At 39.7% G+C, this 24836-nt stretch overlaps 1 protein-coding gene across 1 annotated transcript in view; it reads right to left on the bottom strand.

The window, feature by feature from the left end:
* Nucleotides 1-24836, bottom strand: part of LOC136844154 (uncharacterized) — a 66678-nt gene that overhangs the window by 22259 nt on the left and 19583 nt on the right. The window contains exons 4-7 of the mRNA XM_067113168.1: nucleotides 24749-24820; nucleotides 22376-22447; nucleotides 12937-13068; nucleotides 12476-12760 (exon numbers count right to left, since the gene is read on the bottom strand). Coding sequence (XP_066969269.1) covers nucleotides 12476-12760; nucleotides 12937-13068; nucleotides 22376-22447; nucleotides 24749-24820 — 561 coding nt within the window. The remainder of the gene's footprint in view (nucleotides 1-12475; nucleotides 12761-12936; nucleotides 13069-22375; nucleotides 22448-24748; nucleotides 24821-24836) is intronic.

Genomic DNA, 24836 nt, shown 5'->3' with positions numbered 1-24836 from the left:
TCTTCAGTGTCCATCTTATCCGATATCTGGATTAATGAAGTCCAGCTTAACGAGGGTTGACTGTGTGTGACACAGTGGTGATGTTGTCCGCATGAACAACCATTGTCTTGCTGCGAATTGAAGTTGCAAAATGATGGAGACCTAGATGAATGGCCTTCAGTTCTTTTACGTGGATATGATGATTGATTTCCTTTCGGGACCACGTCCAGGAAACTTCTTGACTCCCTAGAAGGGCTCCGGAGCCTCGATCCGAAGCGTCAGTAGAAGTCTAGGTCAGGGTTCAGAGGGCAGAGAGATTTTCTCTGAGAAAGTCTTCCTTTGGACAGCCACCACTGGAGGTCCAATTTAATCTCCTGAGTGATGGGAAAGACGACAGTCAGGTTAATTTTCCTGTCCCAGTTGGTTTTGAGGTGGAATTGGCGAACTCTCGTGCGCAATCTACCCAACTTGATGAAAGTCTTAATAGACGACAGTCAGGTTAAATTTTCCTGTCCCAGTTGGTTTTGAGGTGGAATTGGCGAACTCTCGTGCGCAATCTACCCAACTTGATGAAAGTCTTGATAGACGACAGAGTCCCTAGAAGGTCTTGAGGCAGCTTGCCCTTGTCTTGGGGAAGGGAAAAACCTGAAAAGTACAAGAGTTGAGAATCATCCCAAATAAAGATTCTCCTGTGCAGGGGCTAAATGGGATTTCTGGAAATTTTTAATTCCGAGATCATGAAAAATCCGTAGAGTTGTCTGAAGGTCGTTCGTGCACTTCTTCGAAGGAGAACGGAGAAGCCAGTCATCCAGGTCAAGGTTGATGTTTATACTGACTAGATGAAGCCATTTAGCGAGAGGGGAGAGAACTCGGGAGAAAACTTGTGGGGACGTGGAGAGGCCGAAGCAGACGGACTGAAACTGGAAGACTTTTCCCTGGAAGAAGAACCCGAGATACTTCCTGGAAATTGGATAGACAGGATATGAAAGTATGCATCTTGCACATCTAGGGTGATCATCCAATCGGCCAGGGGAATGGAGGCCATGACTGACTGGTTCGTCTTCATCTTGAACTTCATCTTCCTGATGAAGAGATTGAGGGCGCTTCCATCCAGGATTGGTCTCCAACCCCGACGCCTTGGGAACTACAAACAAACGATTCTAGAAGCCATGGGAGTGAACGTTCTCGACTTCTTCTATAGCTCTCTTTAAAACGAGAGAGAATACCTCCTTCGAAAGAGCCAAATGTTTCTCCGAGTCTCTTAAGTAGGCCATCAAGGTGAAGGGAGAGGACACAAAAGAGGGTTCTCCAAGAACGGGATGCAGTAGTCCTCCTTCAACACCTTGACGATCCATCGTTTGCTCCCCTGTGCTCCCACTTCTCCCAGAAAAAGTCAAGTCAGGCTCCCATTGGGTCATGAAGGACTTCGGGTTCACTTCTTGGATGGTAGCTTGGAGGAGGAGTTCTTAAAAGTCTTGAGTGGAAAGCAGAGATTGGGGCAAGGTCTAACTTGCGATTTAGGCTTATTCCCATGAAAGGGATGCTGCTGTAGCGGAGATCGTCTTGGGGATAAAGACAAAGAGGAGGAGCTCTTGGGGCGTTTAGACAATTGTGCAAGATCTTGGGAGGATTTATTCTGAATGTAAGAAGTTATCTCTTCCAAGATCGACTGGGTGATGAGGAGGGGAAAAATCCAATGGAGAGAACAACAAGGGAGATCTCTGTGTAGACGTGACTCCTCTGGTGGTGAAGGAGCACCTAAGTTCTCTCCTTAAGAACTTCGAATACGTACAGAGTTGCAAGTTCTTAAGAGCCGTCCCTAATAGCTTTGTCAGCACACAAAAGAACACTGAAAAGATCTGCAGTGAAGTTTGTCCAAGCCCTTAAACTCCTCTATTGTCTAATCCAAAAAACTAAGAACTTTGAAAACCTTCAAGATGTTCTTAATGAGATGGTGTAATTCTGCACAAGAGAAGACTTCAGCTGGAGGACAGGAAGATTCAGTGAGGCTGGAAAACCCCCCTTGGGAGGAGGTAGCAACTCCCAGAGAGGGAGCTTCCCTGTAACATAAGGGTGATATATTTCCTTTTCATTGTATAAGAGGGGGTTGGGCAAAATTGCTTTGCCCTGCTCTCTCTTCACTGAGAGAGCATCTTCAATATCCTTCATAGCTTTCTTAGAGGAGGAAGAAAGCAGTTTATTACTTTTGGACCAGTCTGAAACAGAATAAAATAAGAGAATCAGAAAATCTGTATTCAAGACTATCCAGTCATAAAAATACAAATTACTTAAAATACTCCTTGGCTCTAAATGAACTAGTAAATTTCTCACAAAATAAACTGACACGTGATCATCTTCTGAAACCGGAAAGAAAGGTATTCTTGCAAACTACCACCATTAACCTGCCAATGATACTCTTATAAAGAACCCTAACTGGCCTTATTTTTTTGGGATCTCATCACAAAGTGAAACAAAAATTGCAATACTCATAAAAGCATCACATCTGCCTCTCAAAAAACAATTTGGGAAACCAATAAAATTTAATATCTATTACCAGAAACTTTAAGGTTCTGAGATCTAGCACCCAAGAACAAGCAATAGAAGAATCATGAATACTGACAGCCAAAAAACCAAAAAAGGATGTGCAAATTGTCAACCAATTTAGAACAATCCCAAGGCTACTAAAGCAAGACACAAGGGTGAGGTCTCAATCTCAAGCCTCTCCCACCAGCTAAACAGTACAGTACTAGAGTTACACTATGAAGGGCATGTCGCATCCCACTCGTGAAGCCAAAGCAAACAAGAGCACAACATTGTTAGAAGATTCTATGAACATGGACATAAAGAGGGGTCCACACCCTTTAGTTGGAAGAAGTGGTTTGAAGAGAAAAACGCTTCAATTCTGGGACAAAGAGAAGCTTGCCTAGCCTAGGAGGTCATTAGTTAGTAAACTGCTGCAAATTAGCATAAACTGGAGAGAAACCTTCTAAGACACCGATTAGAGAAGATGGTCCACACTCTATTACAGTAGTCTTGGTTACCTCAAAATGTGAGACTAAGGAAGAAAAGTAGGAACTACTATAGTCATCTTGAGACCCAGAGTAACACAACCTAGGTTGATCTTTCAGCAAATCAAAATGACGGGTGAAGGTAAATATATCTTGATTTCCTGAGAATGCTGGTAGCAGTCTTCTTAGGTAGCATAAGGTCTGCTACAAAGAAGAAAATACTGGGAACTTTCTGTATCTGTATAACTGAGAGGCAAAGAGGTTGAACACTAGTTCCCCAAAAACTCACTCCCCTAAAAAAATTAAAAAAATAAAAATAAAAAAAGTAGTGACCTATCTCTCCTTGACAGTTGGAAATGTTTCCCAAAATATTCCTTTTAGCAGGAGTGTCTGTGGTTGACAGCTTACCATCTTGGCAAAACAACTTGGGCATCTGCACTATATATATATAAAAAAAAAAAAAAAAAAAAAAAAACTTTGTTACTGACGCTGTGGAGATACCGTAAGTTCTTGTATTGCAGCTATCATCACTGCAAAGACTCCAAACTTCATGTGCACAAAGTTGTTCTCTGGCCAAAAACCTAATCCAGACTTGAAACATACAATTTACAGCTGATCTGACTTTGTGACACTAATGTATATTATCACAATAATGTGCCTATGAATGGGACAAGAAACAAATGTTTACTAGGCTACATATGAATCCTCACACATTAAGCCAGGCTTACCAAACTTACAGCTTGTCTAATAATTCATTGCTATTTCTTATAATTAACGACCACTTACTGCAGTACTTTATATTTTTGTAACTACTCTACAGTGACAAATTGTTATGAACAATACGAGATATGCAAATCTGCAACAGGCATGTTAAACCTTTCAGTGGTTGAAAAATTTATGGAAAATGCAATTGAAATTATAACATATACTATGTCAAAACTATAAAGTTTAATAAACACTCACTGAAAAAACTAAAAACTTGAATGACCTAATGTGGAAACAAGCAATGCCACCGACAACATGAAGTCACAAAACACTCAAAAACTCTTAAGAATTCAGAAAAATATTGCCAATATTTGCTATTCTTGCACACTACCACAATTTGCCTGCCAGTGCTATTTGCATTAAAACCCAAAAATGGCCTGAGAGTTCTGGGATCTCAACACAGTGCCTCAAGGATTGCATTGGGCATAAAAGCATCTCATCTGCCTCACAACTAACAATTTGGGAAAGAAAAGAAATTTTCAAATCTATTGTCATAATATTTTCAGTTATGAGATCTAACACTCATGAACAAGCAATAGAACCCTAAAAAAGGAGAGCCAAAAACTCAAAAAGGATGTGCAACTCTTCAACCAATTTAGAACAATTACAAGGCTACCATAACAATTACCAAGAATGAGGTTTCAATCTCAAGACTCTCCCAACGGCTCAACAGGACTAGACTTAGGCTATGAAGACCATGTTACATATCTCTAATGAAGCCAAAGTAAACAGTGCAAAATTGTTAAAAGATTCTCTGAACATGCACATGAAGATGGGTCCAGGCCCTTTAGTTGGAAGAAGTGGTTTACAAGAGAAATAGGATACAATGTTGGGACTAAGAGAAGCTTGCCTAGACTAGGAGATTGTTAGTTAGCAAACTGCTCCACAGTAGCGTAAACTGGAGAGAAACCTTCTACGATACCAATTGGAGAAGATGGTCCACTCTCTTTTACAGCAGTCAAGACTACCTCATACTGTGAGGCTACAAGAGAAAAGCAGCACCTACTAAATTCATCTTGATACCCACAGTGACAGCAACTAGGTTCATCTTTCAACAAATCATGAGTCATTTCGAGACAAGGAGTGACAAAACCTAAGTTGATCTTCCAGCAAATCAAACTGACGGGAGAAAAGCCAAAGATATCTTGGTGCCCATGAGAATGTAGTAAGCAGTATTCTTAGGTAGCATAAGGTCTGCTACAAAGAACAAAACACTGGGAACTTTCTGTACTGTATTTGTACAAATGTGAGGCAAAGAGGTTGAACACTAGTTTGCCAAAAGTTCACTTCCAAAGCAAAAAAGTTAGGAATCTATCTGTCCCTGGCAACTGAAAATGCCTCTTAAAACATTCCTTTTAACAGGAATATCTGTGGCTGATAGCTTAACATCTTAGCAACTTAATTTGGGCATCTGCACAAAAACAACTTTGTTAGTGACACTATGGAGATACCATCATAGGATCTTATGTTGCAGCTAGCAGTGCATATTCCAAACTTGATGTATGCCATTGGCGTGCTCTGCAAACAAACCTAAGGCAGAGATACAGATGTTGACATGCAACCTATACAACTTACAACTTATCTAATGTTATAACACTATAATGTACAGTACATTATCACAATAATGTGGCTACAAATGAGCAGGAAACAAATGTTTCCTAGGCTAAATGTGAATCCTAAAATATTTAGACAGGCTTATCAAATTTAGGTTTGTCTAATAATTCATTGCTATACCTTATAATCAACAACCAATTACTGTAGTTTATTATATTTTTATAAGTGTTTGACACTGAGGAAATTTTATGAACAGTACATAAAATGTACATGTGTAACATCTGAATTCAAACTTTTTTAAAGATTGAAAAATTGATGGGAAACGCAATTACAAATTATAACACATATTGTACCACGTAACCCATGAAATATGATATTTTTATAATAAAATAAAGTTTGTTCATACTTACCTGGCAGATATATATATAGCTGTATTCTCCGAAGGTCCGACAGAATTTCAAATTTCGCGGCACACGCAGTGGCCGATCAGGTGGTTAATACACATTCCCGCCGCTGGGGCACGGGCATCAGGAACCATTCCCATTTTCTATTCAGATTTTCTAACGCCACTGTCTCCTGACGGGAGGAGGGAGGGCAATATGAATATATATATCTGCCAGGTAAGTATGAACAAACTTTATTTTATTATAAAAATATCATTTTGTTCATGAGACTTACCTGCCAGATATATATATATAGCTGAATACCACCTTTGGAGGGGGGTAGAGACAGCTAAGAATAAGGGAAAACAAGTTTAGAGGTAAAATTATTTTGGTTCCTTACCTGATAGCATAGCTGACTGAGTGGTTACTGTCACCCTAGCCTGCTTCTGCTTTCCTAGAGACCCCAGCAAGGTAGTGACCTATAAAGCTGGCGACTGCTAGATGATCTGTCAACGGGGGCGTGACCACAATGTGACTAGACCATAGATCATACAACAAGGACAAACGAGTAATGTAACCACCTAACCAGCACTAAGACTTTAGTCAGAAAAGATTGGGAAGACTGACTCCATCAATCGACCCAACAACCATAAAAAACACAACAAAAACACAATTAAAAACCCCTCCTAAACAGGATTAAAGGATAGGAGCAGAGCTACCCCCTGACCCCAAGGTTGTAGCAGCAGCAATGTATGGTCCCAGAGAAAAGCAATTTTCGTATGCTACCTTAACATATCTTAAGTAGTGTGAGGCAAACACCGATTCACTTCGCCAAAAAGTGGCACTGAGAATATCACTGAGCGCCATATTTCTCTGGAACGCCATGGAGGTAGCGACTGCCCTAACCTCATGGGCGTTGACTCTCAACAACTTAAAGTTGGAGTCGTCGCAACAAGAATGTGCCTCCTTAATGACATTCCTAATGAAGAATGCTAGCGCATTCTTCGACATGGGGATTAACAGGATGTCTCACAGAACACCATAAATTGTCCGAGGACCAAAAGGTCCTGAGTTCTTCTAAGGTAATACCTTAGAGCTCTAACAGGACAAAGAACTCTCTCAGGATTCTGTCCAGCAAGGTCAGTCAAACCTTTAATTTCAAAAAGATTTAGGCCAAGGGTTAGAAGGCCTTTCATTCTTAGCCAAGAATCTAGGGGACAAAGAGCAGACAGCATTGTGTCCCTTGAAGCCCACATGACGGCTGATAGCCTGAACTTCGCTCACTCTCTTCGCCGTCGCCAGAGCAATGAGGAAGACCGTCTTTCTAGTAACATCCCTTAGAGATGCTGAATGAAGAGGCTCAAAAGGACTGGTCATTAAAAACTTGAGGACAACATCCAAATTCCAAGTAGGAGGAATAGGCCGGGGAACCTTGGACGTTTCAAAAGATCTCAAGAGATCGTGAAGGTCCTTATTATTAGACAAATCCAGTCCTCTGTGTCGGAAAACAGAGGAAAGCATGCTCCGATATCCTTTGAAATTTGGAACTGCCAACTTGAGCTTTTCTCTCAAAAAAGAGAAGGAAATCAGCTATTTGGCTCACAGTGGTCGAGGAAGAGGAAAATCCCTTCTTTCTGCACCAACCCCTGAAGGTTGCCCACTTCGCTTGATACACTTTGATGGAGGAAGCTCTTCTGGCTCTAGCGATGGCCCGTGCCACTCGGCCAGAAAACCCCCTCGCTCTGACCAATTTCTCGATAGTCTGAATGCAGTCAGGTTCAGAGCGGGGAGGTTTTGATGGTATCTCGCGAAGTGGGGTTGTCTCAGCAGATCTGCTCTCATAGGTAGGGATCTGGGAACATCCACTAACCAGAAGAGAATTTCCGAGAACCATTGGTTCGAAGGCCAAAACGGGGCGATGAGCGTCATCCTTGTTCCTTGAGAGGCCGAGAACTTGCGAAGCACTTCTCCCAGAATTTTGAACGGAGGAAAGGCATAAACGTCCATCCCCGTCCAATCCCAGAGAAGAGCATCTATCGCCACTGCGCCTGGGTCGAGAACAGGGGAGCAGTAGAGGGGAAGCCTCGCCGTTCTTGAGGTCGCGAAGAGATCCACGAGAGGGCAACCCCAAAGATTCCAAAGGTCTCGGCAAACCTCCTGATGAAGAGTCCACTCCGTCGGTAGAAGTTGGTGGCGCCGACTGAGCAGGTCCGCTCGAACATTTTCTACCCCTGCAACAAATCTTGTGAGGATTGAAATGTTGCGAGCTTGAGCCCAGAGGAGAATTTCTCTCGCAAGGCTGAACAGGGAACGAGAGTGTGTTCCGCCCTGTTTTTTGAGGTACGCCAATGCCGTTGTGTTGTCCAAGTTTACTTGAACAACGCGATTGGCAACTTGAGACTCGAAGAATTGGAGGGCTAGGAAGATTGCCGCCAACTCTTTGATGTTGATGTGCCAGGATACCTGTTGCCCTTTCCAGGTTCCTGACACTTCCTTTCCCCCCAGTGTTGCTCCCCAACCCGCCAATGATGCATCGGAAAACAACACTAGGTCGGGGCTCAGAAGCTTGAGAGAGATCCCTTTTCCCAACTTCACAGGATCGAGCCACCACTTGAGGGAGTCTTTTATGGAAGGAAGGATCCTTAATTCTTCTTCCAAGTCTTCCTTGTTCTTCCAGTTCTCCAGCAGAAAGAACTGAAGAGGTCTGAGATGTAGCCTTCCTAGAGAAACAAACTTCTCCAGCGAGGAAATGGTCCCCAGCAGACTTATCCATTCCCTCACCGAGCATGTTTCCTTCTCCAAGAAGACCGCGACTTTTTCGCAACATTGAACCTGCCTTTCTAGCGACGGAGACGCTAGAAAAGCCGCTGAATTCATCTGAATCCCCAGATAAACGATAGACTGGGAGGGGATCAGTTGCGATTTTTCTACACTGATCAGAAGTCCCAGGGACTTCACGAGATCCAGAGTAAAATGAAGGTCCTCCAGACACCTTTGTTCCGAAGAAGCACGGATCAACCAATAGTCTAGGTAGAGAGAGATCCTGACTCCCGAGAGGTGCAACCACATCGCTATATTCTTCATGAGAAGAGTAAACACCCTCGGGGCTGTGCTGAGTCCAAAGCAGAGAGCCCTGAACTGGTAAGTCTTGCCCCCCAAGACAAAGCGGAGATACTTCATCGAGCGTGGATGAATCGGGACGTGGAAGTACGCATCTTGGAGGTCTAAAGACACCATCCAATCCCCGGGACGAAGAGCTCCTAAAATTGACTGAGACGTTTCCATCTTGAACTTGTCCTTCTGGACAAAGTCGTTCAGCCTGCTGATGTCCAAGACAGGTCTCCAACCTTCTGAATGTTTCGGTACCAGAAACAGTCTGTTGTAAAATCCCGGGGATTTTGTGTCTAAGACCTGCTCCACTGCTCTCTTCTCGAGCATTTGTTCGAGAAGGTCGAACAGTATCTTCTGCTTGGCAGGATGGTACTTGGGAGATAAATCTCTGGGGGTCGAAGACAAAGGCGGAAGAGTCAGGAAAGGAATCAGGTAGCCTCTCTCTACTACTTGGAGGGACCAAGAGTCTGCCCCTCTCTCTCTCCAGGCTTGAGCAAAATGAAGAAGCCTGGCTCCTACTGGTATCTGGAGGAGAAAAGAGTCACTTGCCGCCCCTCTTGGGGACGACCTTGCCTCTAGGGAAACCTCTTCCTCGAGGTGCGGGTTTGGAAAAACTTCCCGTGGAAGCCCCTCCACGAAAGGGCTGCTTCTTTTTAGCTTGCTGAGGTAAAGAAGAAGACGAAGAAGGCGCTGAGGGACGCTTAGAGGACCTGGAAAGGAGGTCTTGAGTGGCCTTCTCCTGAAGGCTGGAAGCGATATCCTTAACCAAGGTCTGGGGGAAGAGATGGCTAGAGAAAGGAGCGAACTGAAGCTCTCCCTTCTGAGATGGAGACACAGACTTTGCCAAAAAGGAGCAGAACAATGCTCTCTTTTTTAAAAGAGCTGACGAAAACTGCGAAGCCAGATCTTCAGAGCCATCTCTGACGGCCTTGTCCATGCACCGTAGTACACTGGACAGCTCCCCAAGACTAATTGAACTAGGGCTAGTAGCCTTAGTGTGCAGAACTCCCAGACACCAGTCCAAAAAGTTAAAGACTTCCACCGTCTTGAAGAGTCCTTTGAGATGGTGGTCCATTTGAGTGAGAGTCCAGGAAACCTTAGAAGAGGACAAGTGAGATCTCCTAGAGGCGTCTACAAGACTAGCAAAGTCCCTTTTAGAAGTGGAGGGAACTGTCAAACCCATATCTTCACCTGTGTCGTACCAAATGCCGGATTTCCCAGACAAACGTGAAGGAGGCAAAGCGAAAGAAGTCTTCCCTTGGTTCTTTCTAGTCGTCATCCAGTCCTGAACTTTCTTAAAAGCTCTCTTGGTAGAGAAGGATTTCTTCATTTTAAGAAAGCCAGGAGATTTCCTCGCCTGAGACGAAGCCAACTGAGACGGGGGAGAGCGAGGAGCCGAAGCTTGAAAGGTTTCAGGAAATAAATCCTTAAACAGACAAGTCAGTGTCTGATAATCGGAAGAAGCAGAAGGAACGTGTTTCTCTTCGTCCGAGGGCTCTGACGGAAGGGGTTCTTCTTCGTCAGCTGGAGGGTCAGGAGAGCAAGGAGGAAGGAGACCCGATTCGCCGATACGCAAGCGGGACCTAACGTGTTTGGAAGTCGTGGCTAAATCCTGATGAGCCTGAACAGAAGAAGCGGGAAGTTGATCATCAAGAAAAACTGCAGGCGTGGAGTCAACGTTCGCAGGGCGAGAAGAGGTAACGCGAGGAGAGCGAGGAGCGTCCTGGCGGGAAGCGCGCGCAGCTCCGTGACCGGACACGGAAGGAGCTTCATGATGAGGCGCGCGCCGAGACTCAAGGCGAGGCGCGCGTGAAGCGTGAGGAGCACGCGAAGCGCGAGATACTAGAACCTGGCGCGTATCGGGAGAGACGTCAAAATCTTCAAAGTGAGAAGGAAGCTCCTTAAAGCCTTCCTTAGGTGCAAGACGAGAAGCTTCAGGAGAAGTAGCAGACGAAGACGACGAAGCGGGAGGAGAGTGAGAAGGCCTAGACTTCTTTACAGGCAGATGTAAATCTTTACGACGAGGCCTGTCCTTTCTACGATCCATAAGAGAATCCAGCTGCTGTTGCATGCCTAACAAAATCTGGCAAGTTGGGGACACAGCTCTCCTAGAAGACGGGCTGAATTTGCGAGAAGGAGAGCGGAGAGGAGAAGTCTTCTTCTTTCCCAAAGGGGAAAGAGCTCCCGCCTTAGAGCGAGCAGCGTCAACATCTGTAGCACGATGAAACTACTTCTGTTGAGGGACTTCCTCGAAACTTTCAGGGGACGAGCGTAAAACGTCTAGAGGAAGAGGCATGAAGCGTCCTCTCCTCTCAGGCTTCTCTTGAGGGGGCGAGAGTCCAACCAGCGCTCCAACCCCGACAAGGGGAGGACGTGTCGGAGGACGAGAAGCATTGCTTATGGATGCGTGCCCGAGCACGATCTCTGGCAGCCTGGGTGGAGTCAACAGGACCTGCCGAAGGGACGTCAGATCGGAGGGGAGTCCCCGTAACCTTCATGCGGCTTTCGACATGCCCTCTCCCCGGGTCTTGGGAGTTCGGCAGAGGTCCAGGCCTATTATAGGGTCAATCTGACGCCCCCTCCACAACACTAGGGGATTAACACACACTACACTTTGCGCTTGCAGGGCATTCACTTTATTTTCAAGAGCGCGAATAGACTCAAGAACGAGAGTCAGAGCATTACTTTCTGCAACAACCTCAGGGCCCGAAGGCAACACTAAAGGGTTAGGACTACAAGCTACAGGGTTACTAACATGAGAAATCCCTGACCGACTGTCCACAGAAGCACTCCTGGAGGAAGACCTCCTCAACCTATCACGCTCCAATTTACGCATATAGGTTCGTACTTCTTCCATTCTCCCTCAGATAATCCCTCACATTCATTGCAACGATTGTCCACAGAACATTCCATACCCCTACATTTCATACATAAAGTGTGAGGGTCTACCGAAGCCTTCCATAGCCTCACCTTACAACCACCCAAGCTACAGACACGATAGCTAGAGGAAGACATTATATATAGAAAAGTCAAAGGCAAAATCCAAAATACGGTCCAGAAAAGCATATGCCAAGTCACAGATCCAAGTCGATACCAAAAACAACCAAAATACTCAAGTGACAAAATATTGAAATCCAAAAGGCGGAGGAACTGACAACAGGTGTTGACAGTCCAGCGACAGAGAAAATCTGAATAGAAAATGGGAATGGTTCCTGATGCCCGCGCCCCAGCGGCGGGAATGTGTATTAACCACCTGATCGGCCACTGCGTGTGCCGCGAAATTTGAAATTCTGTCGGACCTTCGGAGAATACAGCATTATATATATCTGGCAGGTAAGTCTCATGAACAAAATATGAAGTTTAATAACCGTTGACAGAATAAACTTAAAATTTAAAATATTTAATGTAGAAACATAAGCAAAAACACCCACCCACAACATGAATTCCCAACACAAACTCACAAAATATGCCTAAAATTACAGAAAAAAGACATTAGGAGCATTACCATTTCAGATCCTCCTGCACCAGCAAATGCTGGAATGAACTGGACAAGTTGAAATGACTCAATCAGACAGGTCTATTCTAATAAATTCAACAAGTATTGCCTTATTTATTTTGTGAAATTAAAAGTACAAAAATCACTAGGTTGCTATAACGAACACTCATTTACAGTACCTTTTTGGTCAACGGATGGCGCATCTTACAGATCTTTGAAGAACCAGGAATTGATAAGAAACTATCTCCACACGCTTTGTTCATATTCTCATCAGGGAGCAGTTTGGGAAAGTTCTTACAATCATCCTTGTTGCCTGAAGACTCTTGAGTGCATCCTTCAGTTCCATCTCTTCTCAAGTTACTATTAGATTCACGTGGCTTCTCTCCTTCTGTAAAATTTGTCCTCCTCCTTTTGACACTGATGTCAGCAACTCTCTCACCTGCCACTTCAATATCAGCCAACTCCTGACATGAGACAAGACAATAAACATAGGACTTCAAGGACAACCAAATAATAAAGGAGAGTAAGTCTCATGTCAAACAAAAGCTCTTCTCCTTACAAGATTAAAGATCATTAGAATCAAAGTACTAGTCAATTACTATTCTACTTGGAAAAATTCATAGTAATGTGATTGAATTACCTTGGCAGAGCCTTTAGCTAGGAAACTTGAAAGTTTCCTTTTTGCACAGGAAGGAGAGTTTTTATCCAGGCCACGCACATACATAGGAATGTCCTCATCATCATTCTTGTTGCACTTTACTTTTGGACCAGTCTGAAACAGAATAAAATAAGAGAATCAGAAAATCAGTATTGAAGACTATCCAGTCACAAATATACAAATGACATAAAATCTTTCTTGGCTCTGAATGAACCAGTAAATTTCTCACAAAATAAGCTGACAAGTGATCACCTCCCCAACCAGAAAGAAAGATATTCTTGCAAACTAACACCATTGGCCTGCCAATAATACTCGACTAAAGAACCAAAATTGGCCTTATTTTTTGGGGATCTCATCACAGTGAAACAAAAATTGCACTACTCATAAAAGCATCTCACCTGCCTCTTAGCAAAAAATTTGGGGAACAAAGACATTTTCAAATCTATCATCAGAAACTTTAATGTTCAGAGATCTAGCACACATGAACAAGCAATATAAGAATCCTGCATTCTGAGAGTCAAAAGACAAAAAGGCTGTGCAACTTGTTAACCAACTTAGAACAATCCCAAGGCTGGCAAAGAAAGTCTAGAGTGAGGTCTCAATCTTATCCTTCTCCCAACTGCTCAACAGTAGAGTACTAGAGTTAGACTATGAAGGGCATGTCACAACCCACTACCGAAGCCAAAGCAAAAAACCACACAAAAGTGTTAAAAGATTCTATGAACATGGACTTATATCAAAATGTAAGTAATATATATGCAATATATATGAAGAGTTTAATATATATTAAAATTATATTGAATATCTCAAAGGACACTCATCAATCCATACTTTCTCTTCATTTAAGCACAGGTCCACGTACTTTAGTTGGAAGAAGTGGTTTGAAGAACAGCAAAACGCTTCAATGCTGGTAGAAAGAGAAGCTTGTCTGGACTAAGAAATCATTATTTAGCAAATAGTTGCACAGCAATAAACTGGAGAGAAACCTTCTATGACACCGATTCGAGAAGGTGGTCCACTCTCTACTACAGTAGTCAAGGATACCTCAAAATATGAGATTAAGCAAGAAAAGTAGAACTACTATGGTCATCCTGAGACCTAAAGTGACAGAAACTAGATTCATCTTTCAACAAATCAAGAGTCAATTTGAGACCAAGTGTGACAAAAATAAAGGTTGAACTTCCAGCAAATCAAACTAACATAAGGTAAGGCAAATATATCTTGATTTCATGAATGTTGGAAAGTCTTCTTAGGTAACATAAGGTCTGCTACAAAGAAGAAAATACTGGGAACTTTCTGTATCTGTGTAATTGAGTGGCAAAGAGGTTGACCACTAGTTCCCCAAAAGCTCACTTATCTATATATATATATAAAAAAAAAAAAAGGGGGGGGGGGGGTTAAGGGATCTCTCTCTTCCTGACAATTGGAAATATTTCCCAAAACATTCCTTTTAGCAAGAATGTCTGTGACTGCTTAATATCTTGGCAAATCAAGTTGGGCATCTGCATTTAAAAAACTTTGTTACTGACACTGTGGAGACACTATCATAAAATCTTATATTACAGAGATCATCAAGAACATAAGATCTTATATTGCAGCGATCATCGCTGCTGGGATTCCAAACTTCATGTACCCAAGGTTTTCCTCTGCCAACAAACCTAACCCTGACTTAAAACCTATACAATTTGCGGCTGATCAGACTTTGACACTAATGTATATTATCACAAAAAATAATGTGGCTATGAACGGGTCACGAAACAAATGTTTACTAGGCTGTATATGAATCCTCAAACATTTAGCAAGGCTTACCAAACTTACAGCTTGTCTAATAATTCATTACATTTCTTATAATTAACAATCACTTACTGCAGTACTTTATATTTTTGTAACTACTCTATAGTGAGGAATTATGAACAATACAAGATATGTAAATATGCAACAGGCATGTTATACCTTTCAGTTGTTGAAAAAGTTGATGGAAAATGCAACTGAAATTATAATATATACTATGTCAAAACTGTAAAGTTTAATAACCATTATCTGAAAAAACTAACTGATTATATATGTTATTTCATAAGTTAGTCATTATTTTATTTTTATTTTCTGCATTGATGAAGTGTATGAGCATTACAAAATGTATAAAAAGAAAGAACATGTTTAATTTTATAAGATGCTTTTATAGCAAAGCATTCCTTATGTTTAAAAAGTGTTATTGTTGTGACATCACAGGACGAAAATGGCGGGAGGGAGAAAAATGTAAACAAACAGGCGCTAGTGTTGAAAGAATGGTCGAAAGGTAGAGAGAGCTCTCTGAAGGTTAGGTCGATAATGGTTGGGTTGTAAGTTTGTTTGTGGTTTTTGTTGTCATAAGCTGGATTGCATAGAGAAAAAGAACAACGTGAACAGGTGAGTGGATCACATAATTGAATAATTTAAGGATAGGTTAGGCTAGCAAAATTTTCAAGTGGTAGCAGAGTGTGGTTCGTTAAAAATGGATGGATCTGATGGTAAACTTTGGGAGATGAAATGGAGAAGAGACTGTCTGAGATTCAGCGGGGCACAGGCCGATTATAAAGGATGAAGAGGACAAGTTGAAGATTGGCTTGTGGTGTGTGGAGAAGAAGTGAAATATCCGGGGATAGAGGTAAGAATGAGCTTAAAAGGGAAAGCTTTAGAAGTAACGGAAGGAATAGATAGAGATGAACTTAAAGATAGCGAGGGTTCAAAGATAATCCTATCCAAACTAGATGAAGTGTATCTAAAAGATACGTTAATGGAAAATTACACTAAAATGAAAACTATTTTAAAATAGAAAGAGAATCTAGTGAAAAGATGAAAGATTTTATAATTAGGTATGAAAAGGCAGAGTCAGAGTGAAGCAGGGCACTAAGGAAAAGCATGCTTGAAGGGGATGCAAAAGGTTTTCACAGTACTAGAACAATCGAATCTCACAGAAGATAAACAAATGGTATTAGCATCTTGTGGTCGAGAAAAGTTGGAATATAAAACAGTGTCACAAATAATGAAAAGAATATTTGAGGGATTAGGGAATAGAGAGGAGGGGGAATGGTTGGGAACAGAAGGTTGTGAGAATTCTGGGAAAGGGTGGAAAACCCAAAGATATCGGGGAAAAGTGAATCGAGGTAGAGGTGGAAGAAATCCTTTAAATAGAGAAGGGAAAGTAACAGTGTGTGCTATATACAAATCGGAATGGCATTGGGCCAGAGATTGTCCTCAGAATTTTCAGAATAAGATGAAATCAGAAACTGGACAAAAAGAAGAAAAAGTTTACATAGGAGAAGTTAGCAAAATAGAAGAATCTTGGGAAGAGGTTGATGTAATTTTAGACACAGGATACAAGTCAACAGTTTGTGGGGAATTGAGACTAGCACTCATTGTTGTGGGTTCAATCAGGAAGAGTTGAGGAGAATGAATGATACTAAGAAAGAGTCTAATAAAGTATTTAATTTCGGTGAGTCATCATACAAGTCGAAAGGAGTAATGGAAATACAGGTGATATTGAAAAACAAAAAGTTTTATTTGAAGACAAATTTTGCAGGGTGATGTACCATGGTTAATAGGTAAGAAAACCATGAGTTAAATGAGGATGACCATAAATTTAAGAGAATTGTGTTAAAATAGAAGTATTAGGGGAAATGAAGGTAAAGTTATGAGAAGACAGACAGGGCCATTTAAGAATACCAATTTTGAGGAGGAAGGTAGAAGAAGAATTATTATTGGAGGGTTGGAAGGGAAAGAGTCTAAGGGAAATTAAAGGTACAATGATGAAGTTACATCTACAATTTGGCCACGGAAGTGGAGATAAAATATGGTAGCTAACAGAAGAAGCACAGTGGAGTGATGGTTTGACAGTGGAGTGATGGTATGAGAGAGAAGGAAAAAGAGGAAATAAAAAGGTTACTAACAGACTTAATCGCAAGTTGTGAGGTATGTAAGATATAAAAGAAACCCAGCTAAACCAGTAGTGGGATTTTCTTGGAGTAAGACATTCAATGAAGTTGTAGCAATGGATGTGGGAGAGATAGAAGAGAGAAAGTTCTTGGTAATGGTAGATATGTCAACAAGCTATTGTCAGCCTTTTTGGATAAAAGACAAACCAAAAACTATTATACAGACTTTTTGATGGGTGGTTTGCTATATTTGGGGCACCTTCTAAAATATTATCAGACAACGGGGGAGAATTTCAAAATGAAAAAGAAAGGAGGATGGCAGAAAGGTGGAATATTAACCCTTTAACGCAGAAGCCCTAACGGACAAAAACATCTCCCAGAAAGCTTAAGAAAGATTAAAGATGATGAGGAAGTGGATGAGTTAGCATTAAACCTTAAACGTCGAGCCTCTAGTGGAAAAAAGTTTTTTTTCAAAAAAAAACAGCAAAAATCGCTTAGTTTTTAAGATTAAGAGTTCATTTTGGCTCATTTTTTTTTCATTGCCTGAAGTTTAGTATGCAACCATCAGAAATGAAAAAAAATCATTATCATATATAAATATTGGAATATATGACAGAAAAAAAACTTGTATATAATTGTATACAAATCGTGCTGTAAGCAAAACGGTTAAAGCTAATGAGTTAATTTTTTTAGTTGTATTGTACACTAAATTGCGATGATTTTGGTATATAACAAATTTTAAAATGATCAAAGCAACACAAAGAAAATATTATCACAAAATGATGCATGAATTCATAAAACACGGACGTAAAAAAAATTTTTTTTTTAAAATTCACCATAAATCGAAATATTGTGCTAGAGACTTCCCGTTTGTTGAAAAAAATGAAGCTAATTGATTGAATATTACTAGACTGTAAGTGTTTTAGCTTACAATTGCAGTTTTCGACCATTTCGGTCGAGTTAAAGTTGACCAAAAGTCGAATTTTTTCTATTTATCGTGATTTATATGGAAATATTTCAAAACTGATAAAAGCTACAACCATGAGTTATATTTTGTTGTATTGTACATGAAATTGCGCACATTTTCATATATAAAACTGTATGTAATGACTAATTTAAAGAGGTGCAAACATTACGACAACGAGACGAAAGAATTTGAGATGTTCGGCCGAGTTACCGCGCAGACGTAAAGAAAATGTTTTTTTAAAAAATTCACCATAAATCGAAATATTGTGCTAGAGACTTTCAATTTATTGCAAAATGAAGTTAAACAATTGAATATTACTAGAATGTAAGAGTTTTAGCTTACAATTGCATTCTTTTTACCATTTCAGTCGAGTTAAAGTTGACCGAAGGTTGAAATTTTGGCAGTTATCGTGATTTATGTGAAAATATTTCAAAACTGATAAAAGCTACAACCATGAGCTATTTTCTGTTGTATTCTACATGAAATTGCACACATTTTCATATATAAAAGTTTATGTAACGACTAATGTAAAACGATGCAAACATTACGACAACATGACGAAAGAATTTCTGAGATGTTCGGCCGAGTTACCGAAAAAAAAAAAAAAAAAAAAAAAAATCAGAAATTCACCATAAGTCGAAATATTGTGCTAGAGACTTCCAGTTTGTTGCAAAAAGAAGGTACATGATTGCATATTACTAGAATGTAAGAGTTTTAGCTTATAATTGCATTTTTTTACCATTTCGGTCGAGTTAAAGTTGACCGAAGCTTAAAATTTTGGCAGTTATTGTGATTTATATGAAAATATTTCAAAACTGATAAAAGCTACAACCATGAGTTATTTTCTGTTGTATTCTACATGAAATTGCGCACATTTCCATATATAAAACTTTATGTAACCACTAATATAAAACAGTGCAAACATTACGACAACGTGACGAAAGAATTTCTGGCGCGGACGTAAGGAAAGTTTTTTAAAAAATTCACCATAAATCGAAATATTGTGCTAGAGACTTCCAATTGGTTGCAAAATGAAGGTAAATGATTGTATATTACTAGATCGTAAGAGTTTTAGCTTAAAATTGCGTTTTTTGACCATTTCGGTTGAGTCAAAGTTGAAAGAAGGTTGAAATTTTGGCAGTTATCATGGTTTATATGAAAATATTTCCAAACTGATAAAAGCTACAACCATGGGTTGTATTTTGCTGTATTGTACATGAAATTGCGCACATTTTCATATATAAAACTTTATGTAACGGCTAATATAGAACAGTACAAATATTACGACAAAATGACGAAAGAATTTATGAAATTTTCGGCTGTGTTACCACCCGTGTGAAAGAAAAAAGTTTTTTTCAAAAATTCACCATAAATCGAAATATTGTGCTAGAGACTTCCAATTTGTTGCAAAATGAAGGTACATGATTGAATATTACTAGAATGTAAGAGTTTTAGCTTACAATTGCGTTTTTCGACCATTTCGGTCGAGTCAAAGTTGACCAAAGGTTGAAATTTTTTGTAGTCGACGTATGGTACGTCCACTTGGCACCCAACAGACAATTTTAGTTGACGTATGATACGTCCAATAGGCGTTTAAGGGTTAAAGTATTAGCCACAGCATCAGAATCTCCATGGAGCAATGGATTCTGTGAAAAGACAGTAGGCATAATCAAAGAAAGCTTAAGAAAGAAGAAAGATGATGAGTTGGATTGGTCCATAGCATTAAGATGGGTAGTGAGCGTTGGGAACTGCTTAATAAATAAAGGTGGTTTCTCCCCTAACCAATTAGTATTTGGGAAAAACCCTTCTCTGCCTAATTTAATGGGAGAAGAAAGTTCAAGTCCTGCAAGCAGAGAGAAAGGTATGGAAGAAAGCATAGTAAGGGATACACTGAATGCAATGCATAAGGCCAGAGAAGTGTTTATCAAAAATGAGTCTTGTAATAAATTAAGAATTGCTCTAAACAAAAATGTCAGAGAACATAAATTTGAGGAAGCAGTAGTGGGAGATGAGGTATTCTATAAGAGAGAAAATGAAAATGAATGGAGAGGACCTGCTCAGGTAGTGGGAGTATCAAGTAAAACAGTAGTGGTTAACCATGGGGATTCTCTAAGTAGCAAGAAAACATGTTACTAGGATTCAAAGACTATCACCAGAAAAGGAGAAGATACTTAAAGTAGACAAAACACACTGTGAAGGATGAATCCCTTGCATCAAAGGAAGGGAATATAGATGGGCAAGAAGGAAAGGAGATGATAACTGGCTGGACAAGGAATGCAGATATAGAAGAGACTATAGAAAGAGATTTGGCAGAGGAAACACTGGAAGATGAAGGGGAAAGTGAGGTAACAGATAAAAGTGAGTTAATAGAAGAGATACCCAAATTCGGAAAGGGAAATAGAGTTAGAGCTATAAACAAAAATACAGGACAAGTAGAAAAGTGGACTATATTGAGTCTTGCAGGGAAAAGATCAAGCAAATCTTGGGCTGATTCATACAATGTAGAAGACTCACAGTCAGGTGACAAGGGATGGGTTAACTAAAGAGATTATAGTCATGTAGAAAAACCTGACGATGAAGAAGCGGTTTTGCTAGGATTCGAAAATAGAAGTGTAATTGAAGCTAAAGAAAAAGAACTACAAAGTTGGAGAGAAAACAAGGTATATGAGGAGGTCAATGACATTGGACAAAAAGCTATATCTACAAGATGGATAGTAACTGAAAAGGTGAAAGGTGGAGAAAGGATATGTAAAGCAAGATTGGTAGCTAGAGGTTTTGAAGAAGAAATGGCCGAATGGGAAAAGGATGCTCCTACATGCAATGCCGAAATTTTAACATTTTGTTTGACAGTAATAAAACTGAAAGATTCAAATTGTTATACATTAGATGTAAAAACTGCATATCTACAAGGTGATGAAATACAGCGAGAGGTATATTTAAAACCACCTAGTGAAGATGGTTGGAGTGGATTATGGAAATTGAAGAAAACTGTTTATGGGCTCAAGGATGCAGCAAAGGCATGGTATTGTAAGGTGGTAAAAGTGGTGGAGGAGCTGAAAGGCGAGAGTAGATTAGAACCTAATATATTCTTTAGGAAGACAATAAACTGAATGGTATTTTATGTACACATGTAGATGATTTTTGCTATGGAGGAACTGAAGGATTTTTAAAGGAAACAATTGGGAAATTGAAAGGGAAATTACAAGTAGCAGAATAAGAAAGTAAAAGTTTTAAGTATAAAGAAGTAATAGTAGAGCATAAGGAGAATAGAACTTGTCGTAATCAGTGGCAGTATATAAATTCTATAATAGAACCAGAAGCCAGAAGATTTACAAGTAATAGAGTATTAGGACAAAAGGAGTTAACAGAATATAGATCAGTGGTAGGACAGTTGAATTGAGTATAGCTACATACCGTGCCAGAAATATCATATGATGTTAGTGAAGTAAAGCTTTTAAAGAAGAAACAACTCAAGATATGAGAAAGCTGATTGAGATAGTGAGAAAAACTAAGTGCATAATGGGAGAAGTGATAATAAGTGACTTAGAAGAAGAAAAGATTTATTGGGAAGCCTATGCAGATGCTTCATTCGGGAATACTGAAGATGGTCATACTCAATTAGGTTATATGTTATCATTGACAGATGGTAAGAGGAGAAGCCCCATACGATGGAAATCCAGAAAATCCAGAAGAGTAGCAAAGTCCACCATTGAAGCAGAAGCTCTGAGTGTGGGGGAGGCCATAGAAGGATTGATATATTTCAAACATTTGTGGGAAGAGATAGTAGGAGGGAGAAAATTAGAAGCACTGGTGAAAACTGATAGTAAAACCATAATGACTGCAATAAAATCAAATACTGGAGTAAGTAGTAAGAGATTAAAAATTGATATTGCAGCAATAAGAGAAACAATAGAATCTGGAGAAATAGGTGAGGTGAGATAGATAAAAGGAAAGCATCAAATAACTGATGTATTGACCAAAGCTGGAGTTTCTGGGGAAAGCATTAGGAATTATGTAGAGGGTAAAGAATTGGAGAATAATGGAGATTAGAGGGGATTAGGATAAGAAAAGGCTGGAGGGGAGGGAGAAGGAGATAAGTGTGATTATATGTTAGTTTTATAAGTTAGTCATTATTTTATTTTCTCCATTGATGAGGTGTATGGGCATTACAGAATATATAAAAAGAAAGCAAGTTTAATTTTATAAGATGTTTTATAGCAAAGCATTCCTTATGTTTAAAAAGTATGTTATTGTTGTGACGTTATAGGAAGTGACGTCACAAGACAAAAATGGCAGAAGGGAAAAAATGAAAACACGGGTGGGAGTGTTGAAAGCATGGTGGAAAGGCAGAGAGAGCTCTCTGAAGGTTAGGTCGATAATGGTTGGGTTGTAAGTCTGCTTGTGGTTTTTGTTGTCGTAAGCTGGATTGCATAGAAAAAAAGAACAACGTAAACAGGTGAGTGGATCACATAACTGAATAATTTAAGGATAGGTTAGGCCAGCAAAATTTTCAGTCTTGACTTGTTATTCGAGAGAGTGTTACCTTCAGTGACGGTTCATCCACACAAAGATCCTCTTCATCACTCATGTTGAAGTTGATTGCTTTGTGAGCACCCTGAAACAGAATCAAATGAAAATCTGTCTTCAAGATAATCCAGTCATGAAAATATAATACTGTAATTACTGTATACAGGCTGACCATCACTAATCCGGCATCATTGGGACCTAGAGGGTGCCAGATTAGCCATTTATTAGACTAGAATACACGAAACTCAGTAGCTAAGCACCTCATCCTAGAATTAAAATATCCCATAAATCAGTACAAGTTGGTTATTAAAGAAAAGACAATTATCAAATACAGATAGTGCTCGAGTTAAGATAGTTAAACTTACGATATTTTGAGTTTACAATGGGGTTAGCAATTAATACCGATACCAAAATATTTAGGAAATAATTTTAGATTTCGCGCAGGCACAGGCAGCGAGAGAGACAAACTTACAATAGACCAACTTCTTTTCCTCCATCTGCTAGTTCAAAAGGTAAAAGAGAATGATAAAAGTATTGTTAATAACGTCATACTCTTGCGTAAATGCGTACAGCCATAAACAACCGAGCGGGAAACTATTGTTTTGCTAATAATCGTACCAGATAACTGTTTTGCTTGTATTTCAACCATTGTACGGTTAAACACTTACTATAGTTATCTTACAAATGTCGTTAGTACTGTACAACAGGACTGATATATTTTTTCCACTATACCCTCATTTGCTTTGGAGAAAAGATCGGCAAGGAAATATACTGCTACAGTAACTTTAAGCTGCAAGTTGTAGCTGAAGCTGAGAAAATAATATTCAAGCTGCTAATGACTATAAATTACCGTGCATCGGCAACATGGATGAAACTCGACCGTAAATAAAATTGGAAAGTGTATTTTAATCAAAACTACTGGCCATGAAAGAGTACAAATTACTGCTGTTTTCACGCTGATAAAAGATAAATACGTAAAGCTCATATTATGATGAAATCAAGACAAAATAGCAAACTAAATCTTGATTTTTTTTTACACAAAACAAACATGCCCCAAAAATGGCCAGTCGCGATTCCCGCGAACAACATATATTAACGAAAAAAAAAAAAAAGCTAAATTAATTTCACAAGCAGATGTATTTAAGTTATATTTCGACTTAAAAAACTTCGTATAATGAAAAATATCCTTCTCCCAAATAAAGTACCTACTGTATATTCATTTACGCTTACTAGAAGCAAGAAAAGCGCCCTGAACCGAGTTAAATGCAGTGAAATAAACACCTCGTTATCGATTCCCAAAACAAAACATTGATTGCAATTTATAATACAAAAGCAATATGAGAATATACGCGATTGGATACAATGTAGTAAAGCGTAACTTTTTAAAAGATCCATGAAAAAGATGCACATTCGTTATGTTGACGTTTGTATAATACTGTTAATATGTGAATAGAGTTCAGTATAATGTAAGCTAGGCTACCTTATATGTAGCCCATACGATATACCATACTGTAGGCCAAAAGACAACAATATAAAAAATGGAACAGCAAAAGCATGCCTGTGTTTACAAACACCTCCAGTTTGTTAATGCAGCACACTGCGCCACCAAATCGAAGCAGCCGGCGAGCGAGTTAGCACAGCAACCCGGGAAATTTGAAAATTATTGGAGAAACATTAGAAATTACTCTAGCTGAAATTTGTGCCAGATTACAGATTGTTCCGGACTACTGATTCCCAGATTAGTGATGGTCAACCTGTATAATAATATGCATGTTCTCTGATCTACGTTAGTTGTAATGGAGTCTTGACTTGTTATTCACTTCAAAATCAGCAATTTAAGGTTTAGTGAAAAAACTATTTTACATGGTAAAATTCACTGTAATGTATGATCAAATGTTACATTCTACAAGATTTGAGAGAGAGAGAGAGAGAGAGAGAGAGAGAGAGAGAGAGAGAGAGAGAGAGAGAGAGAGAGAGAGAGAGAGAGAGAGAGAGAGAGAGAGAGAGAGAGAGAGAGAGAGAGAGAGAGAGAGAGAGAGAGAGAGAGAGAGAGAGAGAGAGAGAGAGAGAGAGAGAGAGAGAGAGAGAGAGAGAGAGAGAGATATGATTGCTTTGTGAGCAGCCTGAAACAGAATCAAATGAGAATCTATCTTCAAGAAAATCCGGTCATGAAAGTACAATGCTGTAATTACTGTATATCATAATATGCATGTGCTCTGATCTATGTTAGTTGTTATGGAGTCTTGACTTGTTATTCACTTCATAGTCAACAATGAAAGAAGAGTGAAAAAATTATTTTACATAGTAAAATTCATTATAATATCTGATCAGAGAGAGAGAGAGAGAGAGAGAGAGAGAGAGAGAGAGAGAGAGAGAGAGAGAGAATTACCTTCACTGATGGTTCATCCACACACAGATGCTCTTCATCATTCATGTTGAAGTTGATTGCTTTGTGAGCAGCCTGAAACAGAATCAAA

This window comes from Macrobrachium rosenbergii, chromosome 12, assembly GCF_040412425.1.
Source record: "Macrobrachium rosenbergii isolate ZJJX-2024 chromosome 12, ASM4041242v1, whole genome shotgun sequence".
NCBI lineage: Eukaryota > Metazoa > Arthropoda > Malacostraca > Decapoda > Palaemonidae > Macrobrachium > Macrobrachium rosenbergii.
The sequence above is the reverse complement of the archived record's forward strand: the minus strand, read 5'-3'. Positions and strand labels throughout refer to the sequence as shown.